General features: G+C 34.6%; 1 protein-coding gene across 50 annotated transcripts in view; it reads left to right on the plus strand.

The window, feature by feature from the left end:
- KCNMA1 (potassium calcium-activated channel subfamily M alpha 1) overlaps nt 1-27,400 on the plus strand; it is a 428,996-nt gene that overhangs the window by 288,204 nt on the left and 113,392 nt on the right. For 36 of the 50 annotated variants that reach the window (XM_085583432.1, XM_085583417.1, XM_085583419.1 and 33 more), the window contains 8 exons: nt 3,080-3,190; nt 4,674-4,779; nt 6,188-6,270; nt 8,426-8,495; nt 9,647-9,802; nt 17,359-17,468; nt 19,745-19,813; nt 23,803-23,814. In XM_085583432.1, the coding sequence (XP_085439558.1) occupies nt 3,080-3,190; nt 4,674-4,779; nt 6,188-6,270; nt 8,426-8,495; nt 9,647-9,802; nt 17,359-17,468; nt 19,745-19,813; nt 23,803-23,814 (717 nt within the window). The remainder of the gene's footprint in view (nt 1-3,079; nt 3,191-4,673; nt 4,780-6,187; nt 6,271-8,425; nt 8,496-9,646; nt 9,803-17,358; nt 17,469-19,744; nt 19,814-23,802; nt 23,815-27,400) is intronic. The other 14 variants (XM_085583437.1, XM_031505199.3, XM_085583445.1 and 11 more) reach the window with 1 other exon arrangement.

Here is a 27,400-nt window from a genome sequence, read left to right on the forward strand (position 1 = left end):
TGCAAGCTGCAGTATTTTTAATAAGTGGATCATTATGTCAATACTAGGGTGGAAAAAAATAGGTACTGTAGAGAATTTCAATTATGTAGAATCACAGTTGAAATAAACTATGTACATCTGCGCCAATTCTTCATATTTGGAATATTTTCATATTTTTTTGTATTTATGAAATTCATTTTGAGAATGATAAATATATATGGAAGAGGATGGATTAGCTCATCTTTGTTGATAGAATATGGCTCCTGATAAGCTTTTGATTATTTGTAAAAGGATTATTTTGCAGCATTACAATAATATAATATGGATTCCCACTGGTGTATTAAACCAGTTTCACATCTGACGTGTACCAATGACAACTACTACTTAAAAAAAAACTTAGTCCTCCTAAATACCTATCAGTAATAAAAATGTCTAAATTCTTAAATCATGTTTTTTGGTATGGCAAGGTACTTTATCGATTTTGGTTTTAAAGAATAAAAAAAAGAAATAATAATAATAATGTACTAGTTCTGAGGCTTTTCATAAAGAAAAGCTTAATGCAGAAGTTAGACATTTCTGTTGACCAAGTGAACTTAATTTTGTGTCTTTCTACTAACCAACTCTTGCAGCAAACAAAAGACGTCCACTATGTTGGCTTTACTTTCTCAGTGCATGAAAAAAAAATGGATGTTTAAAAAAAAATTTAAAAATGAATACAATGGTTACTAAAACAAACAGAGGAAGTTATAAATCTTCAAATAATATACAGGACAGATTGCAACATTATAAGTTCCAATATAAACTCTTCAAGTTTTCTTAAATAACATACCTAATAACTCTCTATGGACAAGTAGGAAATCTGTTTTCAATTTCTTTTACTTCTAAGCAAAAATATGACTTACATTTAAGGAAGGTTTTTTGATGGAAAGTTTCAACCAAAAATTAATGCAAGTATCTTATCAGAAAATATTCTTTGAAAGCCAGGAGGTTTTGTTGCAGTCGCTGTTCAGGACACTGCCATGCACTGTGTAAGTATAGCAAAGAAGAGAAAATCTGGAGGAACCAGATTGTGTCCAGCTCCAAATCAGAGTATAAAGTGAAACCACAGTGCAGATGCCTTTTAACACTCCAAAAACAATTAGTCCTGATACCCAATGTGAGAGTTTTTGACAGCCAAATGTTTTATTTTCACTGGAGCAGATTGCTGTGAGTCCCTACTCAGTGAAAGTCATAACAGGATTGTACCAAATGCATGTGTTTTTAGCAGGAGCTTTTTGTAGCAAATAACCTCTGGAGGTATCTGAGAGCATGAATTGCCTTGTAATCTTTTGATACTTTGATAATTTCTTCTTCATGCAATACAATATTATGTGTTGCCATACTTTAAAATGTGGACTGTAATTAATGACACAAAAAAAACCATATTGAGTGAAATCAGCCAGGGAGGTAATAAATTTTCTCCATAGGAATGTTCTGTATCAGAAGAGCATTCAGGAAGAGACCCAGCTAAAGCTAACTGCCCTGGATCACAAAAGACTTCCCTTCAATCAGGAATTATTTCTGCTATCAAAAGCAATGTATAAGCTATCCAGATGGAAAATTCAATTTCTTAGTTAGTAATAGATGAAGACATTTGAAGAAAATAATTCCCATAATTTAAAATCAGTTATCTTGGAAAATGTGCACAGACAGTATAAGGAATACAAATTATTATTCTTAGCTGCTATTTATAATTTCCTTCGGACTCGGTGGGTTTTTGATGCTATATATACTTATAGCCAGGAAAAGTCTGGAATGCCACCAGACAGAAAGAACTTAGCTATATGTTAGTCTAGTGTAGTGTACCGAACAGTCTGTTCAGAATTCACATCAAGTAAACTGCTAAGGTTTTAAATATCTCTTCAGAATCTGAAGCTTCCTGAGGTTTTCCATTGCTGCTTTATGTATGACAATGCACTAAGTCATACTGTACACCTCTGGCAACTCAGGCAAGTGGCCATCAGGGAAACAGGGGCAGAGCCCTTCTGGTGGGGGCGGTGTAAGCATGGTTCTCCCCTGTACCCAGTGTGCTGCAAACTCTGCCAGAGGAACCTCCAGAGGACCCCTTTGCCCAAGGAAAAAGGAAAAACCTGATATATTTTGTGTCATATTTTCTGATACTGTGCTTACCATCTCATAAAACAAGAAAGCTTTAACTCATGTTTTTGTGTTTTGAAGTGTTTGCAGTCCAAGAACATTCATTGCAACTAAAACTTATGTTAAAAAAAAAAAGGCAAAGCAGAAACTATGAATAGCAAGTTTAGTAATAAACATTCGTATATCGAGTTCTATGTTAAATACAAACTAGCATGGCCGGAGTCTCTTATAAACTTCTGTGTCTTGCCTGTTAAATAAAATAAACAATTGAAAGTTTAGATTGTTGCTATTTCTAAAATTGCATTTGAGTCCTTGTGATATCTAAGTACTCATGTAAAAGGAGTTATCATATTTCAAAATAAATGTTTAACACACTGTGCTCTGCCAGAAAAGTGATAATAGTAAACAATGACTTCTGGTTGTAAAGTACTCTCCTCTAGGTTTTATGGTAGGAAAAAATTTCTTTTCATGCTGCTTATGGCCTGTATTTGGCAAGCTTTGCGCTACCTTCCTTGGCATAAAAGTCTGCTTCAACTGTAGAAAAATATTGAATAATTTTAGGGAGATTTGCTGTCATAACCCAAAAATTTAAACAGTAAATCTCATTAGAGGAGTTAAAGATATCAAGAAAGATGTGTAAAATGAGGAAATATGACTTTGAAAGGGACTGGTTAATACAGTGCATAAACATATATATAGCTGATCCTACTTATTGTTAAATGTGTAAAACAACCTGGTCAAATGGCTTTACAGCAAATGGTGACAGCGTGTATGTATATACATTTGCAGTTGCAAAAAACCTTTTGGAATTGTTATTTTTCTTCTTTGACTTCATGGAATAGGATCTAGAGAAACATCAATAAAAGACTAATGCTCTTTTTTCTCAATAAGTTATCATTTCCATCTCTGCTTGCTTGTTTTTTTTACCTCCTTTGTGAGATTAACTCTGATTTTTCTGTAACAGGCACATAGTTGTCTGTGGGCACATAACACTTGAAAGTGTGTCGAACTTCCTGAAGGACTTCCTGCACAAGGATAGGGATGATGTCAATGTAGAAATTGTCTTTCTGCATAAGTGAGTATTCTTTCAACATTGGTCTTATCATCTATTACTAAAACTCATTAAGTGAAGCTGTAGCTTCTGGGAAGACAGAATATTTAAAGTTCCAAATAGCCATAAAATTAATGCATTTATGTTTATTAAAAATATATCCTGAGAAAAGTGGGTTTTTTCTGCTTTTTCCATAACCCCCTACTAAGTATATTTGTGTCGAGCAAAAAGACTTCCGACCCAGTTTTGTTGTGAGGTACATAGCTAAATGTATAGTTGAAGTGGAGATTGGTGTATGAGATAAAGAATACTGAAATGCAAATAAATACAAAAGAGATTTTTTTAGTGGTAAATATTCCTAGGGAAACTATCCAAATTGGTAACATCAGTAAAACTAATGAAAAACACTGTATGTTTGTATGTTGCCAAATAGCCATGCCTAGGGGAGGAACTGCTAGAAGAAGCCACGTGATAGGAGACAATATCTTTTCTGTTCTGTAATGGTGTCTGTTTATAAGAGTTGCAAGTTATAAATTAGTTATTTTTTTTGCATTCAGCAATGCATTATGCACTTATTGTCAAAGAAAATTATTAAAAAGTTGAGGATATAATTTGTGATGATTTAACACTGTAAGCTGAAAACTAAGCATTAGCAGTTTTTCCACAGTTTTTTCATCTAATCCTTTCAATTTCAACTAGAGATGACATCCTCAAGTAATTACATCATTTTTTTATGTATTCCCTCTCTATGCAAGAACAACTGACTGTGAGAGGAAATTGGGTATCAAGGTTTCCACAGTGAAAATGTGTGGTGGTAGGAATCAGGAAACTGCACATTTGCATGAAAGGAGTTTAGCACCTTGCTACTTGTGTTTGTGCCTGTAGCTATTCAATTCATTCTGTTTTAATTAGTGGCACCAGAAAAAATATTTACAAGGTTGGTACCACATTATGTAATGGACTGTAATCAATTTAATTTTTCTTTGGTTTCTGGCAAAATGAAATGAGACAGAAAGCCATGGCATCATTGTGTTTGTTTTAATTGTAGCTCACAGAGGCCTCAGAGTCCCTGTCTGGTTTCTTATTCTGATTTTAGAGATCTTGCATTGAGCTGTTTTATTCAACACAGTCAGCCATTGTGGGAATGGTGGGGACATGCAGAGGATGATTGTGGTACTATGTAATTTCTGGGTAGAATGCTGTGGGAGAAGATCTTTTCAAATGTTTGCGCCCACACTTATGGATTCCCATCACTTGGAAATGTACACATGATGAATGTGGAGAGTAGCACATGGTGGGCCAGAAGCACAGCAGATGAAAGTAAGGCAGTGAAAGCAATGTAGTTTATCTTTTAAGTAAGGTGTGCTGTTTCCATGCCACAGAAAAGGCATCAGCAGAAGTCTGAATATCTAAAATAAATAGGTGGGTTTGTAAATGGAGGAAATGGAGCAGTTATGGAAATTGACCTCTCATTTGCTCTTGTGTTTTCTTCCTCTTTCCTATGCAGTATCTCCCCTAACCTTGAGCTGGAAGCTCTTTTTAAACGACACTTCACTCAGGTGGAATTTTATCAGGGTTCAGTCCTTAATCCCCATGACCTGGCAAGAGTGAAGGTAACAGCTTTTTTGTTCTGTTCTGCTAATTGACCTTTTTCTAAGTACTCTTTGCATTATTTGGAAAAAAACCTAAACACTAAAGCCTTTCTTCATGTAATCCCAAAAGAATGTTTTTCCATCTCTATTATCTTAAGTAATAAATTATATCTATACTGGTAAACCTTTTTTCCCCATGTCTTTATATCTTCAAAGCTACAGCAACTATGACTTAAGATAATTATATGCCATTCCATTGAACTCTTTATGAATTTTTCATTGACATTTCATTCAAAAGTGTATTTTACATTAATATTTGATATAGCAAGATATTGTCTTACAGGAATTTCTTAAAATGCTGTTGCCTAAATTTATCCGAATAATTTAAAAATATTTTTCATACTCCAAACCCTTTTTCTGTTACCTATAATCCTGAAAAAAATGCAGGTCAAGATTTTGGTAGATAAAGTTAGTTAGGCTTGCTTATTTAGATATTTATTTTCTATAATTTCTAAATGGTAAATTATTTGATTCTTCTTAAAGCATGACGTTTCAAAAAAAAAAAAGAAAATTAAAGAAAAATCAAGTTGTCAGATAGATCGTTAACTTTTTAGTTTATTTTGATTTTCCAATGGAATATAAACTGGCAACTTAAGCCAAGAATATTTTAGTACAGTGTGATTAACACGGTCTGGAGTACTAATCATATCTTTTGTCTATTTTGACTGCAGAAGTTGCTTAAGATTTTTGTAGCCCAATGCACACTGTTTCAGTTCATCAGAGCATGTCCTAATTATGATCATAAAATTGTGTGTTCTTATTTTGTGTTCTGTATTCCACCCTTCTTCGTGTTGATATTTGGTTGTATACACTGGAAAATACTTTTGTCATCTGCTTTGAGTTCTGTAAAGCTCAGGTTTGTGTGAATCTAGAGGTCCTGTGAATAGATCAGTTGTCCTCTTCCTGCTTTCTAAATCTGGTGCTCAGATTCTAAACCATACAGCCACCTCTTCCTGTCTTGAATAGGAAGGTACTTAAATTCCCAAACAAAGCTGCAGGACTTGCGGGAGCACTGTACTGGTGCAACGGGACCTTCCGATGGATTTAGAAATGTAAATTCCAGTATCTGGGCACAAAAGATTAACACTGCCACCTTTGCGGCTCAGCTGATACAGAGTAAGTTGTCAGTTGAACTGCTGACCTGCTCTGATCATCATAAGCAAGTTTCAAGAAATTCCCTGTGTACACAAGAGTGGTTGTAATCACTGGCATGAACTCATGTTAGCCTAGAAACGTTTTTGATTAGCAGTATTGAGAACTGACACTCAACACTCATGCAACCAGTGCTGGATTCCCTCATAGTTAATGAGGAAGGAAGAGCTGGAAAGAGACATTGCTTTATATGTTTCCTTTTTCTTTGGTGTCTCAGATAGAGTCAGCAGATGCGTGCCTAATCCTTGCCAATAAATACTGCGCTGACCCAGATGCTGAAGATGCCTCCAATATTATGAGGTAAACTCTGTAGTTTTTAATAGCTTTTTGGCTCTTAACTCTGATTAGCTAATTTTATATCTGATCTGTTGCACTTAAAAAACACTGTAGGATTTTATTTTTTTTTTTAGACACAAATTAAAAGATCGTCACCAAAGTCCAGAGGTGAGAATACCCTAAATTCCTACCTCCACGCTTTCATGTCTCCTTAGTGTGTCAGAAGAGACACTTGGGGCACAGGCTTTGACACTCAATCATTTTGCAGGAGCTGGTGTTTGAGTATTCCTAGCTGAACACAGAGAGGAAATGGAATGCAGTCAGGTTGTTGCAACAATGCATGCATGAGTGCATGCACTGCAGGGACTGTGTCAACAGTGGGGAAGAAGCACCTTCAGTGCTTCATTCCTGCTGCTCCATGGTGGATCTGTTCCTGCAAGTAATGCACTGCTTAGGGGATAGCAAAGTATACAAGGGAGTTGTCTCCTGTCTCCAGCCTGCTTTTTTTACACTGAAGACTAATCATTCCTTGTTTTGACTGACAAGGCATTTATGACATTAGGGACCACCAGATCTCCTCCTGCTTTTCTCCTTGTAGTCTCTGAAGGGAGGAGATGAACAGTGTCAGTAGATGGCAGCTAGAGTTACAGCAAACCTAAGCCATTCCATTTTTTGTTTTGTTCATACAATCCTAGTTTTAATGAGACCAGTCTCCTTTTTGAAATTAAAATTGCAGGTCAGTGATTGATTAAAAGTTCTCTCATATTGGATTGGACAGTGTTATAAACTGATTTTACTGGCTTGTCAGATGTTAGCATGCTGTGTATTGAAGGAAGGGGAGAAATAAATAAGTGCTACTTAAATTGCTCTTATGGAAAATTACCACTGTGTGCAAGAGGTTTAGTTATCTGAGAAAGAAACAAGGCTAAAATACACCTAGTTTCATTTTACAAACATGGTTTGGGTTTCAGTTGCAATGCAAAAAACTTGATTTTGATATTGATTACATAAATACATTAAAAATATTCCAGTTGCAGACTGATGCATTTTTAGTAGATTTAATACATTTAATGTAATAAAATGCAAAATTTTTGATGTGAGAGTAGAATTCTCTTGTGTATTGTCACAATTTATTTTTTAAAAATTGAATGTTTAATTAAACAATTCAGCAATAAATGGAAAATTAGAAGAAAGACTTGGTAAAATAGTGCAATTTTTTTACCTTTCTTGTTCTAGCTTTGCTAAGCTTAAGAACACAAGCCAGACCAGTAGTTTACAGTATATGTTCTACAAAACACCAATGTGAACATTTATGATATTTACTCTTATAATAAGACAGATGATTCCATAATAAATCACATTTTTTTTCATTGTTTTATCTTTTTTAAATACCTTTAGTTTTTAAATACCAGATTTTTTTTTTGGCTGTTCATCTCTTTAATTTTGCTCAATGCTTTTTTATAAAACATTATCAATTCATGCATTTCTCAAACATTTTTCATTCCAGCCACTTAAAATCTATACATAGTTGAGTATATCTTAGATTCATTAAATAATTTAGAATGCAGAAAATGTGCAGACTGTGAAAGTAGCCCCATGTTATACAAATTCTGCATTCAGCTATCAGTTTTTATATTGATCTTTGGATTAATCCATCAAAATTAAGATGAATTTGCATGTGAAACACAAAATCATTATTCAAGGTGTTTAGATAGGATGAATGTCTAGCAGCTATAAATAAATAATATGTGATGGGGCAGAAAGAAATTAATTTTTTCAGGCATATATCATTGGGAAACTTAATCAAGTATGTTGACTCAGAGACATGAAAATAATCACTGAGGATGATGTAACAATTCCAACTGCATTATTTTCCTAATGGAATCAGTATCTGAATAGAGCTGCTAAAACAAGTCTCTTTTTCTGCAAACTCCGTGTGGGCAAGCCATTCAACTGAATATTTCCTGAGGCTTATTGCTCTTTAGTACTAGACACTAATTCTTACCTCAGTTTGACTATGTGTAAATATTTCAAAGGTCTGACATCAATCAGTTTGCTTTACAGGCAGATGAATAAGGGCACAGTTTTAATTGTGGGACTTGACAACATGGTAGAATACATTATCGAAATACCCTATCACTTAAAAGATATTTTAATAGTTTTTTCCTTTTATTTTTAGAGTTATTTCCATAAAGAATTATCATCCGAAGATAAGAATTATCACTCAGATGTTGCAGTACCACAATAAGGTAATGTAATGGCTGCTGTTTCTTCTCAGAGTTTTTTACTACATTGCATTCACTCATAATTTTTCTAGTTCCAGTAACAGCAAGCATTTTTCTTTCCAAACTAAAACATCTTAATAAACCTTGTCATGTAATCCAGTTCCAAAGTAATTTATATATAGTAGTATATATGCAAGGGATTTTATCAAAATCTTGACATTTATTAGTTGCCTAGAATCTAATTCTCAAAGCTACATAGTGTCCATAGTTGTTATTGATGCCAGATTACCTTTCACCACTTCAACTCTGTAAGTTCTGCTCTTAGTGTTTTAGTGGAGATAATTGTGATTTTTTGATTCTGGTGTGACCATGTAGACCTGAAATTGCCAAGCAGTAGGTACAAAATAGATAAATTTATGTGATTTTTAATCTAAAACATAACCCAGATGTGGGTACTAAGAATATTGTGAAGCTCAAAATTACAAATCCACTTTGGAAAGGTATTTGAAAAGGTTTTTTATGGTATATTTGTGACCCTTAAACACAATGAAGTCAGTTTATTCAATCCTGAGATGAAGAAGTCCATAAAGTGCTGACTAACAAGGTTAGGAAGGATATATCAGATAACACAGTACTCATATGTAGCCTGCTTCTTTTATTAGCTCTGAAAGGATCAACCACTGCCCACTGTTTGAGAAAAAGCTTGACTGGGTAAACCTTCATTTGATGAAATACACAATAAATCTGGTACTAGGAAGGTTTGATAACATCTCCTTATACCTGTAACCTGTTGCTAGAACAAGAGCAACTACTGTTGTATTAACTAAGTTGTATTAACTTCTTGTATATTATGTGTGTTTCTCATCAGTCAGATGGTAGTTCAAAGTGCTGTAAAAGGAACATGCAGAAGGGAAGGAAACTTTACAATATTCTTCTAGTTCAGGTGTGAGGATAGACCTGACAGAGTGCCACAGCCAGCATGTCTTGAGAAATGTAGCATTTTATCTGTAGTAAGTAAGAGTGGAACATTTCTCAGCATAGAATTAAGCTCTGAAACACTTGAAATGCTCCTGCCTACTCAGAAAAAGTCAAGGTATTAATAGAGAAAGTCATTCCGTGCTATCTTCTGTTTCTGGTTCTTCACCAGTGGGATATGTTATTTGTTTGTTTTCCAGGCCCATCTACTAAATATCCCAAGCTGGAACTGGAAAGAAGGGGATGATGCAATCTGTCTTGCTGAGCTGAAGCTGGGTTTCATAGCCCAGAGCTGCCTGGCACCGGGCCTTTCAACAATGTTAGCCAACCTCTTCTCTATGAGGTCATTCATAAAGGTAATGCCTTTCTCATTAGAACATATTAGTCTGCAATTAAGGTTGTCTGAGTCTGGAGTAGAGAATGGCTCAAATGTGAAACAGAAAAACAGATAGACATTAACAGATCTTGTAACATGAAAAAAAAAAACAGCACACACTTCCATGCCAATTGAATTGCCCAATTGAATTGGCGATATTTTTTTTAAATTGAATTGCTCAATATTTTTGCTGAAAATTGGGCAATAAGCCAGGTTTTATCAGCTTGTGGTGTTTTTTTTTTTGTTGTTGTTTTTTGTTTTTTTTGGTTTGGTTTGTGGTTTTTTTTGCTTTTGGTTTTTTGTTTGTTTGTTTTTCTTTTTTTTTTTTTTATTTTTATTCAGCAAGTATCTGGCCTTTAAAATATTTTCCAAATCATCATCCATTTCCAGGGAGATATTTCTGGCATTTTGTGTTTTTGCTTGATTTTAGACAAAGAGCGTGTTTGTCTATTAGAAAAGTTGCTGCTGCTTAAAAAAACAAAAAGATTTCTCAAAGTCTCATGCAGCAACAAAGTGCCAAGAAAAAAGGACTGATGGTTTTCATCTTTTACATGAAGAAACTAGTGGATCTCTGACTATGAGTAAATAAGAAACATGTGTTAAGAACTGAGGCCCAGACTTCCCACATCATTCATGTATTTGTTTCCCTTCAGTCTAAGAGCTCTTTTGGACTTAGAGTGCAAATTTGTAACCCACTTAGACTTCTGTGGCAGCTGTACTGGTTCACTGGACCAAGGCCTCCATCGCAGCAATCATTGCATCCTTCCTGGTGCATTTCAGGGACACTGATTCCAAACATAAAGGGTGGGAAGTTTCTAGTCTCACAAGTGTTCTTAATGGGATGGGAAACACTGGAGTGAAAGGTAGGCCATGGTCCACTTAAGTCCATTGTGCAAGTAAGCTAAAAATAAAAATATCCTCATATCCTCAGATGAGAAAGCCAGGACAGTTCTCTTAGAGGTGCATATGTTGGTGCAGGACAGTGAGTCTTTGTTTGCTTCTTATAAAGTCCTGACATTATTAAGAAGGTATTTTTAGAAGACAGCAGGCTCCCATGAAAAATATTTCATACTATTGCATTTAATCAAAAAAGGCCAGTTTTCAATATCAAAATAGGTCTGGGCTCTGCACTTTACTGCCTGCAATTACAATACCTTCAACCTTGTTCATCTTTATTCATGTTCTGGAAAAAAACTCAACCAAAAGAAACATAAAAATAAAGTTGTTCTACTTCAGCAACCTGGAATCTATCTGTGACTCCTCAGCATGTGGCCAATTGGAAATTAATCCTTTCTACATATATCCCAGAAGAAAACTGTATATCTCTTGTGAACATCTCCTTGCCTGTCACTTTGGTCTCTCACTCCTGCCTGCGGTGGTAACCCAAAACTCTCAGGAGTGTCAAACATTTGTGACAGTCACACTAATGTATGCAAATTACTGAGGCAGCCTGTTGCATGAACTTGGTCTTGACATCACAGTACATGTGAAAATTTTGCTCATCCTCTGTCTTTCCAAAATCAGAAAGAAGTCAGTTTTCTCCTAAGGAGGTCCAAATATATGAGTATCCTCAGAATTCTCAGTCCTATTCAAGCTATTTTAATACTCACTTTAAACAGTGAGAAAGTGGAGAAATTCACAAAGATAGAGTGTGCAAATATCTGACTCTGGGGGAGCTGTACGAGAAATACACACATTTATTGTCTGGATTTTTTTCTAAAAGCATTTAAAATCAAAATATGGATATGTACAGGTACCATGTTTCCATAAGTTATATCTAACCGCTTCTGCCATTATCTTAGCCAGCTATGTTTTCTTATTTTATAATACATTCTTATAATAGTTCAGTCCAGTTACAGATTAGATCTCATTGATGAACAGTTTTAAGCTGAAGGCTCAGCTTTGCAAGGCTTTACTCAAATTACATATGAGTATTTCTCCGTACAGAGAATAAGCATAAAAACAACAATGAATTTGATTTTGGGGAAGCTGTCATTGTCAGTTTTGCTCTTATGTCTGATTTTATACAGTTATAAACAGGGTACTGTGCAGACATACCTTAACTTGTGTGACTTCAAATGTCACCTTCACGTGGCACTGGGAGGAAAAAACGCCATAAGAGAGTGCATTAAGATTGCAGTTCTCTGTTAATACTGGTTAAAAATGTGTTTTCCACATAATTAAGAGTGAATTTTCTAGGCAAGTAAAATGCACATCTTCACTTCTAAAGATCTTTGTAATTCAAAATCTGAAGCCAAATAGAAGGACAAGACTTGAGACACATTTCTTTACGTGACTCTAACCCTATTGGTGATAACAAAACATTTGTTTATTTAGCTGAAAGGATGATCTTTCTCATATCTGTCTCACTCTAAAAACTTGAAAAAGGAAATTTACTGCATAGTGGCTGTGAATCATCAGTGCATTGTAGGAGAGCAGCTACACTGATTAGAAATGCTGAAGAGGGCTCTATTGAAGAGAAATATGTTCATTCCCTAAAATAACTTTCAGCCCTTTTCATTAAGAACATTCAATTTAAGTACTGTCAGGCCTTCACAAATTTCTTAGGTAAACATTATAGTGGAATCTCTCACCAGTTAGGAGATTGCCAGGAAAATGTATGGAAACGTCTGTATTTTTTAATGAAAGCTTGAAATGTGGGTTTATTCCACCTCCATAGCGTGATTAGAAAGTGATTTAACGTGCCATAAATGTTTGGTCAGTCAAACACAAATGAACATGATTGATGGTGACATTGCACACATTTAACTCATTATGCATTACTTTACAGCAAAATTATTTGTGTAAACAGTCTGCTCAGTGTTAGAAGTAAAACAAACTAAGAAACCTCAAAATATTATATTTGTTCCTAATATTTTCCTTTTGGTTTTAGCAATGTAATATCATATGGAATCCTTTATATTCTTTTTGGCACCAAACTGAACAAAAAGGAAATTAGCTCAAAAAGATTAATGTTCTGTAAACACTACAAGACAGATTGCACCAGAATATATGCTAAGGGAAAAAAAACCCACAAAACTTTACACCTGTAAACTGTATTTTAATAATCCAGTCTTCTTATAACATAGACTGTTACTGTTGTATTAAAAAATGAATTTGGTCTCTTTATTAGCATGCACAGTCTGGGAAAAATATGGAAGTACTGTACTGTACTGCAAGTCCTGTATTGTTTGAATTAGCAAGTGCATACCAGAAGTCTGTCTATATGAAAAACATTGCAAAAAGCAGATATGTGGAATAATAGGCAGAAGTGATTAAATTTTGTACAGGCCAATCTACAACCTACAAGTCAAATTAGTATTGTTGTGTAAATTAATGAAATGTGCAATGTGGTACTCGAGTGTAACACAAGTCCACAGCCAAATTAGTTTTGTCTTTGCTCTATTGGTACGACAGCCTGGACACCTCATTCCAGATATGAAAATTATCTGGAGCTGTCTCTATTATACTCTAAGTTATTTTGAGAGCAGGAGTGTTTTGTGGGCTCTTTCAGCAGCTTTTGCTCACATCTACACATATGCAATGCCCACTTTACATTCCTTTCTAGTCCAGGCTGACAGAGAGACATAATAAAGGCATGCAGATTTACATCAGCTGGGTGCTTACCTACACTGATGGAACACATCAACTTGTTTGCTCTTTATTTTTGACCACCTAGGCAGCCTAGGAATGCTTCAAAGTGTAGAACTGGAGAATGAACAGTGAATTCCTTGACATGTAGGAGGGCTTTAAGGGGCGAGTGAGAAGGAAATGAAATGTTTCAATTTAATGTGAGGTTCTTGAAGAAGCTGCATAATAAACTGATTACATGATCCTACTCACAGGACCTAGATAAAATATTAAATGTAGCCTGTTACCAAATACATTTATCTTCAAAGATCGAGTAAAGATCTTCCTGTCTGTAGTATTTTTAAATCACTGATTCTAGGAATTAAAGCCTTTTGTGGTATGAAACTGTTTGCTGTGTATACATAGTATCAGTCCTTGTGATATGAGTGTGTTTGTTTTGGGCTAAAGTCTACCATGGGATTGCATTTTCAGTCAATCATTTGAACAGATCAACACCAGTCTATCCTTTGCCTCATGACTGGATAGAAATCTTGCCCTGTTTTGTATTTTTGAAACTATTAGAATTAGAGACTGTATCCATTTCAGTTCAAATCCAACAAGGCCAGAATCTAAAAAATAATTAATGTCATTATAATTCAAGGATACTCTCTCTGCCTTGACTCACTACAAAATTCTACATGGGAAAAACTGCATAAATCTCATTTGAAATTAGAATTTATCTGAATTAGCATATTTGATGTTTTATCAAATATAGTCTTTTTATACAAATTTTAATAATCATCCTTGCATACAGAAAGCTGTGGAAATAGTTGACTGAGATTGTAAAGTCTTCATAGTACAAAGGATATTTGTTAGCTTTGATTTCAACAGACAATGGAATTGAGTAGAGAAGTAGTTGATAATTTATAAAAAATAAGGAAATGCAATTATAAGATTGTAAATCTAAGAAGCTTCACTCTATGGTATGACCATAAGAACTGCTTTCAGCCAATTACTTTTCTGTCAGATCCATATACAAAGGCATAAAAATACTAGACATTCACTCAAGTGGTTTGGGTGGATATTGTAGGTGAATGGGAGAAAATATTTTAGCGATACTGCTTTCACTGTACACATCCTTTTTAACTACCAATCAAGAATATTCAAAGTCATATTGATTTAGGACAAGGAGTTAGAGCTTTAAACTGGCAGAAGGCAGGATTGGATAATAATATTAGGATGAAAGTTTACTGTGAGAATGGTGATGCACTGGAACAGGTTGCCCATAGAAGTTGTGGTTGCCTCATACCTGGGAGTGTCCAAAACCAGTTGGATGGGTCTGAACAGCTTGGTCTAGTGGAAAGGGTCCCTGCCTACAGCAGGGAGAGTGAAATGAGGCTGTCTTTAAGGTCCCTTCCAACCCAAACCATTCTATGATTCTGTGGGTACTTTTCCTTCTCATCTATATTGTTTGAGATAGAGAATTAGAATATTAAACAACCTCAAAGGCTTTGTCCTGCTTTGTGCCCTTTCTATGGTGGTGATGAGCTGATCTTATTCACTGCTAAGGAGCAGACTTTACATCTGCTTTCACTGTGTATAAAGGAATTGTATATCCACCATCCCTTCCCTTGCAAAATGAAATGAAAAATCCTAGGTCACAATGCAACTCTAGCATTTGTTCTCTATCTGGATAGTGATACTTGGATCTTGGCAGAAGAGATTAGATAGCATGATCAGATTCAGATACACTCAATCTCTTGCATGTAACTATGTCATTACACTGAAAAGCAAATGCCATGAGCAAGATAGTTCTTTTGGAGCTACAGAATTCCTGATAATTACACTGCTGGGTGTATTTTCTTCTGACAATGCTAATGGCTGTACTTGAAAAAGCTACGTCACTTTTTCATATATCTGTCACCATGTCTCACTATAAATTGATTGTATTATGCAAATATATTTGCTGGTAACAATATTGTATCTATATATAAAATAGAGGAGAGCAGAGTAGTATCATGATTTGAAAAAAGATTCAGATGAAAATTACATTTCTTCTCTTGGGTTGCACTATGTAATTTTCCAGCTAGTCTTCATACAGGCTATTGAAGTAGTGGCTAATTCATTTTATGAATATCAGTAGACAGAATTGCAGTGTGACTTAGGGCCTGAGATAATAATGTTTGCAGTACTAGAGAGGAATCAGAAGATACAGATTGAAGTTGTTTTGGTAGTATGGCCCATTCTAGATCGGTTCCATCAGTTACCTAAACTTTAAAATATCATCATAAAGGCTTAAAGTACTGAAGAGCATAATGACTCCTAAATTATTTTGCCTCACAAAAGATACCAGGCAGGTGACCATCTGTCTTTTTGAAATCACTGGGAAAATGTCATAGTTCAGAAAAAACCAGAAAGATCATGTGTAGTTGACTGTTAACAATCATCTTATAATAATATTTTAGAGCATCCCAAATATAAGCAATTCATTAAATTCTATAATCAACATTTTGTGGTATCCTAACAGATCATGTACTAAACACTTCAGTCACCTAATGAAGTTTAATGTAACACTGACTGGTATCTATGGTGCTTGATCATTGCTTTGGGAATGTTTGGTTTTTTCCTTTCTCAGTCCTTGACTAAGGGTGAATATTTAATTATAGACTGATCCAGAGTTCTTTCCTCCAAATCAAAACCATCTGCCTAAAGAAAAGAAAGCAAGGGAAGAAAGTAGAAAGGGAGATATGTAATATACTTGTATATTTTTTTCCAACCCCAGGTGGTGTCAATGTAAGAAAAAGCCACAAAATATACCAAAAGTTACAAACATGCCCTTGCTATCATTACTCTTAGTTTTTTACCAAGCCTGCACTTTATCTCTCTTCTGTATATAGAGTTGCTGATCAGCAACATTTGCAAGCTTCCTATAAATAAAAGGGTTATAAAAAATGTGATATGGCTTCTCTGTGTGTGGTGGGGAATAACACAATGCAAATCCCTTTTACCATCCCACATGGCCTCTGAACGGTGAAACAAATTACTGTGGAAGAATTTTTTTCTGATTGTTTGCAGCCCACTTGTCAGGTTGTGTATGATTTGGAACATCTCCATATTGCAATTTATTTTTTCAGTCATTTACATCTCCATAACTAAAGTAATTTATTACTGGCAGCGTGTCAACAGGAGGAGGGAATAAAATAAAAACAATAAAAAAACCAATCAAAACCCAAAACAAACAAACAAGGCAAAACACAAACAAATAAAAAACCCCTAAACATCACAAAAAAAACCCAAAAACAAAACCAAAGAAAACAAAAAACAAGAGGAAAAAATCATTTTAACTTACATTTCATCAGGTTTCTTAACAAGTTTCCATCCTTCTGTTCTTTGGAACATTTTTTTTGAAAGAGTGCTTTCTGGCTAGTTAGCATGAGAAAAAGATTGGTGAATCCCAAATTAATAATAAGCCTGTGGAATAAAAATGCAAACTTATCTAAAATACTATATTAAGTCCTGTCAAAATAGCTCTGGAATAATGAAATTTGAAATCCTGAAAGTTTTTGGTTTAGTGAGGGCTGTCCTTCCCATAGCAGGAAGGTGATCTTTAAGGGCCTTTCCAACCCTTAACATTCTGTGATTCTACTATTTTAAAAAGAGAAAATTGGGAAAGTTTTTTCCTCATGCTCTTTACAACTTTGTTTCACCTTATGCTCAAGTGTGCTTGACAAGAATTCAATGTATTATTTTTGCATATGATACTTGATTTACTTAGTACAGGGACCCTGTTTTGGGTTTTTTTCCTCAACATTCTAGAAGATCTTTTACAAATAAGCGATGTTAATTGCTATAAAAGTGTACTGACTTATGTGTTAAAATCTGATTCATGTATAAGCAGTTGTTTGTAAGTTTCAAAGAAAGGTCTGATTTTTACTCAGAACTCTGCATCTGTTTCTTTGGTTTTAGATTGAGGAGGATACGTGGCAGAAATACTACCTGGAAGGAGTTGCAAATGAAATGTATACAGAATATCTGTCTAGTGCCTTTGTGGGTTTGTCCTTCCCAGCAGTTTGTGAGTAAGTAGAAATACATTTAATATACAGAAATATTTACCTTAGTGTAAGAGAAATCTAATTTTTTTGCATGAGACATTTTCACTCTGCTAAAGTCCTAATGCTGCTACCTCAGATGGTGTCTCATAAAATAAACATTAAAGCAATCACTGCATGGAAGCACCTGAAACATTGTAATGGCTGGTTTCAGGAGAGATTTGTAATTAAATAATTGTAAATGAAAGCATAAATGTTTTTGGTCTTGAACAAACTCATCATCAATATTTTTAAATTGAGTTATTTACTCACAAGCACTATTCTGTTATTTTTCCAGTGTTTCCCATTCTTTGAATAGTAGTGGTCAACATGACCATCTTGGCTTGTGTTCCATTCCAAGGAAACTATTCATTAATTTAAACAGATGTTGTGGAGTCATGTAAGCAGTGTGGCACCCAGAGCTCTGTGGAAAAGTTTTCAAACCACTTACAGCAAGTAAAATATGTCAGAGAAAAGATATGTCTGTTCAGTTATGAGAAAGAAGCACATAGTACATAACCATAGTGTAAGCCATGTGACAACTTAATTTCTGGAGACTGAAAAATGCTTAGCCTAGAATGAGTCTGTGAAGGAGGGATTTGTATGCATAAGGTTTGTATAATGAGTACTCTGTCCATATTATCAGGTTAGTTAGCACACTCATATTTCCTCCTGGCTTGGCTTTGCTCTTCATTCCAGCCATACTGGCTGAGGACAGCTGTACACTGCTGTGGACACCGTTTGCTAGAGACTGTGCAAATGCTTAGAAAGAAACAGACCCTGCTTGGATGAGCTTGGTGTCAAACTAGTTAACATAGAAAAACTTCTGAAGACTCCATTCTTAGAGGAGGAAAGAGATGGAGAAGTAAAATACAATCTCTTATGTAAAGGAGGACGAGTATTCTTCTACTCCTCTAACTTCCCCACCTTTCCCAATTTTTACAGGAGTAAAAACATGACATTAGAATGAGGGAGAAGCAACTTGTTAGACAAATATTATCCATTTAGAAGTTGTCTAGGGTGTAGCTATGACAGAGCCATCTTCAACTTGCTGGTAAAGTTGAGGGGTTCTCAATCCATCCTTCTCCTGTGTCAGCCAAACTCTGTTGAGTTTACTGAGAGGAAATGTTTTTTACTATAGGGACAAAAGTTTGTGTGGATTTCTCGAAACAGGAAATCTCATAACATATTTCAGGAAAGTATATTATATTCAGAATGAATGGTAGTTTGTGCTGTTAATACTAGCTACAGTAATGAAAATTAAATCTCCACACCAAACCATTTTCAAATGCGTCAAGTTTCTGTATGAGTTTGTAGGAGGATGTGACTGAGACGGTATTTGACATAAAGCTGACATTCATTTATCTGTGTTGGTAGAATGGAGATAAAATAATCAATAAAGAAAGGGTGCTTATTGAGATTTAGAAACATGTCTAAACTTTGGAGCTCTCCTCAAGCACTTTAATTAATGAGTTTAGTGCATAGGTATTCTCACTACTGTAAGAATTGACTGCTCAATTTCCAGAAGAACCAAAGGACAAGGACAGCAAAGTGTCCATTGCATTGGTTTGTGAAGGGGAAATTGAATTAGTGGATAGTCTTAGTGTATTCAGCTACCTGTGAAATATACAGACTTTGAGAACAGGTTTCGTAGTGTAACTTTTAAAATTCATGCAGTCAATGACATTTTAAAAGTCTGAAATTAAAGGAAATGTTCTGCTTCCTCAGGTTATTTGTCATAAATGCAAGTCTAGGAGTGTGATTCTTTTGTAAATAAGCTACCATACAGTCTGGATAACAAAGTGTGTGCAAAGACAGTGATGATGGGACACTCAGTATTGATAACTATTTCAAGCTTTTGATGTCAACACTAGGGTGAAGAATTAGGCAGAAACAGAAGTTAATGTCAGTCTGCAAGTTCTGTTTATAACTCCACATGTGTGTACTGTGTGAACATATTCCAACCAATCCGTGAATGTAGTTCCTAACATTCTGTGCCCTTGGATATTGCTGGACCAGGTGTGGATGATGTTGATTGAAGATAAGCTAACCAAGCTGTCTCACATAGATCAGAGCCTTCTAATATTTAGTAATGTAAGGCCTTCAGCCAGGCTCTAGGCCTACCACTCTCTGCCCCAAAATTTTCCTAATGAGGCCGGAATATCTCAGCATTGACACTCGACCTAGCAGTGGGAGCAGCCACTGTCCATGTGTGATGTTGGTTGTGAAAGAGAACTGACTCCTGGCCTCTTCTCTTCCTGCAGGCTGGTGTTTGCGAAGCTGAAGCTCTTAATGATAGCCATAGAGTACAAGTCGGAGAAACGCGAAAGCAGGTGCGTGTGTGCCACCCACTTTGGAAGTTCTCCAATGCACTGTCAAGAATTTTGCCTGCTTTTTTTTTTCAGAATGAGCACAGCTATTCTTTGAAACATTTCAGAGTGTAATTAGCATGCCATTGCATTGCAGCATTTCACATAGGACTGAAAAGGACTTATTTCTGCCCTTTTCCTTCCTAAAATTAACCCAAGTCAGAGTGTTTAGTAAAACGTGCAGTAGTGCATATGTCTCATCTCCAGGAGTGATTTTACTTATGGAAAAGCTTACAATTTTTGTGTTTATAGCATATCACTTTTAATCAGAGATCCATTACACTATTAAAAACAGAAGTGATATCAAAATTCATTATGGCTATGTGTATTTTCAAAATAAAAATTTCATTTAAATTAGTTTGGGAGAACCAATTTAGATATGGAAAAGATTAATTTAGCCTTGAAATTCACAATTTGCTAGTTACTTGCATCAACCGAAAAGAAAAAAAAAATTATTATTTTTAGTACAAATTCACAGATGGGAAGTGTTTCTTGCATTTTTGTTTTTGTGCAAAGGTTCATAGAAACATGATTGAACATTGGAGTCACTCTTCCATCAACTTGTCCATTCGTGCTTTAAACAATATTCATTTTTATGTAAAAAAAAAGTTATGTTATCTGCAACATGTGAAGGGTCATATAATAAAAATATGACAATACTGACACTGAGATAAATTTGATTTTCCTCTTTCAAAATTACATTTTGTACTGCTGTGGTAAACCTGAAGTGATACATACTAGTTCATCTTCTTTTTGGCTACTAATGATCTTTTTGTGGCCAAAGGGCACCTTTGAGGACAATAGCTTTTTCTCACAGGGGAACCAATTCTATCAATTGAACTCATTCTACATTTTATGGGGTTTTGAAAGTTTAATAGTATTGAATTTCATAATTTTTCTTTATTAAAAGAATCAAAAAACCTGTGTTAGACATTTGACATAGAAAAAACAGTGTTACAACTATTTATGAGTATTTCCATGCGCTGTAGTTGATTTTGCTGGATTCTTCCATATGTTTTAAAATGAAATGTGAAGTGGTACTATGAAGCGGTACATACTATTGGATACCATTTTGGTTCACTCTATGCTGATTAAGAAATCCTTATTTTTTACTATCAGATTTTTTATGCTGTATTTAGCTCCTTTGTACTTTTAAATTACTTTTCCATTGAAAGACCTCAGTCTGCATTAGCTAATGTAAAATGAACAATCTATTCTTCTGTCTATGAACAGTTTAATCTCTTGCTAGAAAAAGGAAAAATACTATAGTAACAGCAGTGGAACAATTTACCAGATTTTGGTCTTCAGTGTTAATAAATATTTGGTTTCTGTTTTTCTCCTAACAATTATTGGCCAAATTTATATTGCCATTACTTCAGTTGTAATTTACTTACATAAGTGCTAATATTGCAGTCTTTTGAAGTAATAACAGATTTTTGTTGGCTTCCATATCATTCTTTGCATTAACTTCAGTGGGAGTTGGATTGAGTTCTTAATCAAAAGGTGATGCAGAGGATCCCACAAAAAGTAAAAGTGTGATACAATCATATATGTCTTACTTAAAGCCATACACATAATAGTTTCAAATAATTATTATAGTAGGGAAAAAAAGAGCCTAAAATTGCTAGACTAAAAAGGGATATTAACAGATGGCTTTATTGAATATGTATGTAGCAAGAGGAGGGCATATATGGTAGATAGTCATATTTTCTCATAACCCTGATCCACAGTAATATCTGCTGATTTTATTAACCAGTGATAATTTTATAGTCACTGTTTGATCAACCACAGAACTACCTGCAGCATATCTTTACTGTTCTACTTGTTCCTGTGCTCTTCAAGTCAAATATGTTAACTAGATATTTGTGGTTTTCTGATCCTTTAGTCAAATCAGAAGGCTAATGCAACAAAACTTCTGTTTCTCACTTCCTAAGTATACTTGCATTTCCATGCATCTTATTAAATAAAAAGGTGCAGAAATAAAATAAAAGTTAGAATAACATAGTTTAGAAGCATAAGCTCTTTTTGAACAATGTAGATTTGTCATGCATCAATTATATTTGCTGATGCTGACATTGAAAATATTTTATTCTGCTCATATCCAAATTTCTTCCTGGCAATTCTTCATAAAGATGAAGTGAGAATATTTTTCAATATAATGAGAGTGACAAAAAATAGATACATGGAGATTTATTTTATAATTATACTTTGCATTCATGTTTTGTAGAACTATTATAGAAGAAGTTTTGTATAATTTAAAATTTAGAGAAACAATGTTAAATATAACTAAACATTTAGAACATTATGTAGATGGCACCTTTCATTAAGATCTGGTACTTCCTGCCATTGCTGTGACAGGTCTCAAAACATTATTTTAAAAAGCAGATGAAATTTTCAAAGCATTCTTTCTACTTAAAGGATGAGAAGATCTTACTTCCAACTGTTTAATTTTTGTTACTAGTCAACATAAAATGTCTATATCATTAAATTATATGTTGGATTTGTTATTTACACAGGGAGTTTCTGTTAAGATTAGTTTCATTTGCCTTTGCACTCAGAGCTAAAGCAGTGAATAAGATTCAGGAGTGTATGCAGCTCTAAACATTACAATGTAAGGGCATTTTAAATTTCCTAAGCCCCTCTTTAAATTTTCAAGTCAGTCTTAAGGATAAATAATAGTCCCATCCAACTGAATGGCAGACTTTTATTTGACTGCTAATATCTTCATTAGATGTAGAATGGCATAAATACTAATTTACCTCTGCTTTTTTTTTTTTTTTTTTTTTTTTTTTTGTCCAGGCAGCCTCCTGGATCCTAGTTTTCTAAATTTTTCTTATTTACAGTCTAATTCTGTTAACTCTACTGTAGGGAATTTGAAATCAATAGTAATTAAAAATTATCAGAACTCTATCCAAGCCAATATTACTGTAGATCTTAGTGGCAGCTGAGCTTCCTGCTTGCAGATATTTTTTTTTTCTTTTTTCCTGTCTACTAATAAAACTACACAAAACAGAAAGCATGCCTTGAAAACAAGTTTTGCCAGTTTAGGTAGGTAATTAATTACAATTATTATTTTACAGCATTGCTTAAAAGCTGATATCAAAGCCTAAATATAAGTAATATAGTTATAAATATGATAAATACATATTAGTTTTCATATAATGGATAGAGTATCTAGAGTATGTTTATTGTTTTACACAACTGCTTTTCATCAAGGTATCTAAAGATTCATTAAAAAAACCCATTATTAGATTTCTTTTAACCTTTGCATTCATATATTTGATAAGATTTAAATTATTTCTCAGCTATCAAAGAAATCTCTGAATTTACAAAACTCAATTTAGAGTGTTTCTGACCAGCTACTAAAGTTTGCACTCTGGTAACTCCAGCTCATGATATGAGTTAACCATTTCTTCATCTCTAATTGCTTTCTGGGAATATTATAACCCATGGTTAAGAACAGGAAGCGCTTAAATTATTTTTTGTCTCCCTGGTACAAGCCAAAGACTATCACTTAAATAATGCTCTTAGCTTATTTGGAGAGGTTTTGCTTTTTTTGTAGAAAAATGCAAAGGAAACATGGAGAACATGAACCTGAAAATATCCCAATGTTAAATATACATCAAAAAATAACAGTTCAAAATTCAGATACTCAAACTCCTCATCTGAAATCCCTTTAAGAGAGATTTCTGCCTTCCTTTACCCCCTGTATTTTTATTCTACATAACTAAGCAAGAAGGAAAGCCTAACCAGGATTCTTCCCTCCTGCTCCCCATTTATACTCCGCTTGTAAAATTTTCTCTTTGTCTATCCATATATTTGTTCTCATTCACAGCAGAAAAACCTTTAAGCCTTGAAGACTTTTAAATAAAGGGTTTTTTTGCTTTTGCTTTGGTGTCAGTTGATTTCTTATCAAAGTGTTTGATTTGCAATTTTTTTCTTGTCGTTTGCAGAAGCCGAAAGCGGTATGCCCTCTTCGTTACCTTTCCTTCCAACCTCAATCCTACCTTCACTCCTTCTAACTTCAGGACTAATTCCTTGCCAAGAACACAGGAAGATAACATCTTTGTCTATCTTTCTCTCTATATACACACACATATATACCCATATATATTCATCTACCTATGTGTGTGTGTGTATATATATCTGTGTATATATTTATATATGAGCCCCCAGTCTCAAAGAGGAGAGAGAGAACAGCATTTTGTCTCTCAAGTATTTCTTGTGACTCACGCACTAACTTCTTTGCAGGAAGTACAAAATAGAACAGGATTCGCTTTTTAGGCTTTTTCCCCCTTTGTGGAGTCATTGGTGTATCAGATTGTTGCATTTGAAAAGCAGATTTTGCTGTTAATATCTCCTGTCCTCATTTTGACTGTATCATGACGATGTATATTTCGTCTTTACCAGCTGTTGTGCTGCCATGTTGTTTTCATATTCACGCCTTCATTGATGTCCTTCTTTCCCCAGAGTCTTCCTTCAAAACACGTCTTAAAATACAGTAGTTCATGTTCTCTTGCAGTCTCATTTTCCATTAACAGCAACCAAATACCTGATTCTTTGCATTTCTGGTCCTGTTTTGAGTCCAATTACTCATAACACAGTACCCATTAAAGTTTTTGTACTGTTCCAGTGAAAGTGCCATGGATAGTTTGTATTATATGTCACATACATTTTAATGACATTTATTAACTCATTTATGAAGAAGTTACTGAATGTATTTTTTTTTTCATCTTTGGAGGTTTTTTTGAGATGGCATGTTTTGCATTTTCTTTGGTGTACCATGCTGTGAGTCCCTCTCTACTCTACATTCTATCATGCTGCTATTGGTTTGGATGAAGTAAATAAGGCATGCTCTTCCATATCCTTGTCTCTCCTCATCTCTCTTCCCCCGACAGATTTTTTTTTTTCCCTAATTGCTTATAGCAGTCTGTCTGACTGTCAGTGATGGTCCTTGGAGACCTGCTGTCATTGTCCAGACATTTCAATTTCCATCTTCATTGTACTGTTCAAACTCTATTTTCCATGTCTGTTCTGTTGTGTATGTTGTATGTGTTACATGTATTTAAGTTTTAGTCTTATCTTCCTATAGTTTCTGAGTAGATGTGTGATAAGAGAGGTGGCTTCCTGTCAGTTTGGCATTATTGATATGATCCAACTGCAGAGAAGTTACTGCAACACTTAGCATCTCCAAGGATCTGCAGCTGTTGCACCTCTACTTTGCTTCTTGCTTTTAAGTATATCTTATCTTGTGGTGAAGGCATGTTAATGCTGGCATGATGAGCAGTATGAAGAAGTGTTGTACCAAGTGAAGTTGCTTGCTCCCAGAATAAAGTATATTGTTCTGCCTCATTGTACTGATAATTAATCACTTCTGGAACCAGAAGGAATAATTTAATTGTTTTCAAGTGTATTGAGTTCACCATCACTATTGAACTAGTTTGGAGTATGCCCAAATAAAATACCTCATGTACATCCTGTAGACCATGGCTTAGGTGCTGTTGTAAAAAAATTAAGTCCTGGGAGCAACCTTTTATATGCTTGTAGTAATTAAGCTTCAATATACTGTAGCATGTAATGTGCACTGTGTCTTTTGCCTTGTATTCTTTTCAGTGTCTTAAGAATTTGCTGTATAGAGCAATATGGAGCATTATAAATTAATGTCAGTGATAGAGCCCAGAAGAAAGAAGCAATAACTTATGAGTTAAAATGAGTGTGAAAACTGGTATGTGCACAACTCCCACTATGAGATTTGTGCATTTACACTCACACTCTACTTCAAAACATATGCTGAAACAAAAAATACTATTTCCAACTACTTTTATAGTTGGATGAATGACATGGTGTGTTTTAAAAGGCCATTATGCTAATAGTGGTACGTTTAATCTGGGCATAGCATGAAACAATCAAGAATAATAGCTGGTGTTGTTTAAAAGTTTGGTAGCTATAGTAAATAATGCCACATAATTTTGTTTTAGATAATGTATTCATAGTACTTAAACAATATTATATCTTCCTGATTACTAGATATTGCTGTTGTTTGAGTTGCATGGGGAATGGTACAGTACATCTACCACAAGATTTAAAACAGAATTGTTACAGCTTTTGCCATTCATTTAGTCAAAATGTTGGTGTTTGTGTTTCATTTATTTCAACAATTGGTCTTTCTTTTTCTTTGGAATAGGGTGATGACAGTCACACAGATACCCATACAGCTGAAAGCAAACAAACAAAAAAGAAGTAGGGTTACTAAATCAGATAAGTTTCCTTGATGCAGGGGTGAACTGTTCAATTGGTCTCTGATAATGGGTTTCATCACACCTGACTTTGTCAACAAAAATGTTAAATGCCTTACATCCTGTTAGTTATCCAGACTTAGTCCATAATTGCAAGGGAAGAGAGAGTCAGTTCTTGAATGCATTAGAATTCAATCTGAAAAGAGATGAGATGAATCCCACCTTCAATGCTGTCTAAAGTATAGAGTTGAAAGTAAGATCAGATAGGAATAGTACATAACAGAGGCATGGATAAGGAAAATCCTTAAAAAGGCCTCTCCTGGTCTGTGTATCTATCGCTTGACCTTATCTGTGCTTTCAGTTTTTAGTCTTTGTGTAGTGCTGCTAAAATGTCATTACCCTTGTATATTTGCTGTGCTGTACTTGATGGCAACTCCACATGCCTTTGTCAGCTCAGTTTAAAGACTTTCACCACACTGTTCCATATTATTAAATCCCTCTTTTGTTTTTCTTAGAGAAGGCTGACAGTTATGAGGATGACAGATCTGAGAGTCAGCCACTGTACTACGTCTAGATTAAGAGTTCAAAGTCCCATCCATTCACAAGTTCAGCAGTAGTGGAAGCCTCCTCAGTTTCAAGCTATGCAAAGCAAATTGTGGAACCACTTAGCGAGTGGCCTACCAGTAAACACATACTGCATCATGATGATTCAGACTCTGACACTGACTGTTTTTTTTTTTCATATAGTTCACCTAGAAGATGGCTGAATATTCTAGAAAGCTACAGGAAACATTTTTCATGTTCTATTGAAATATTTTGTATGCTAATAATTATTAGAAGTAAATTTTTAAATATTCTTTTAATATGAAAAAGATATCAGCTTTCTATAACTTTGTAATATTGCTTTAGACCAAGAAACATAATTTGAGTTAAATATGTGTGATATTTAAAAGCAGGAGACAAAAATCACCTAGCAGCAGAAATGAGTAAAAAATAAATAGATGGAATTAATTAGTCCTACCCCAAAGTGTCAATTCACAAATTATCTTACAGTTCAAGTCTCCAATTATTAGGCTCTGCATCAAGTATCTTTGCATTCAAAAAACCACAGAAGATAAACAATTAGTAAAGGAAACCATAGCTTACTTTTAGTTCTTTAAAAGAATATATAATATGGTATGCTTTAGCTAGGTCAGAATATTGGTATCTTGTGCATTCAGTCATCCATGCACTACTAAAAAAGGTATTGTGCAGCACTCATGTTCTGGAGTAGTTACAGGTAGATGACAATGGATGAACATATATTTTCATGAAT

The sequence above is a fragment of the Lonchura striata genome, chromosome 6 (genome assembly GCF_050655825.1).
Source record: "Lonchura striata isolate lonStrDom1 chromosome 6, ASM5065582v1, whole genome shotgun sequence".
Taxonomy (NCBI): Eukaryota; Metazoa; Chordata; class Aves; order Passeriformes; family Estrildidae; genus Lonchura; species Lonchura striata.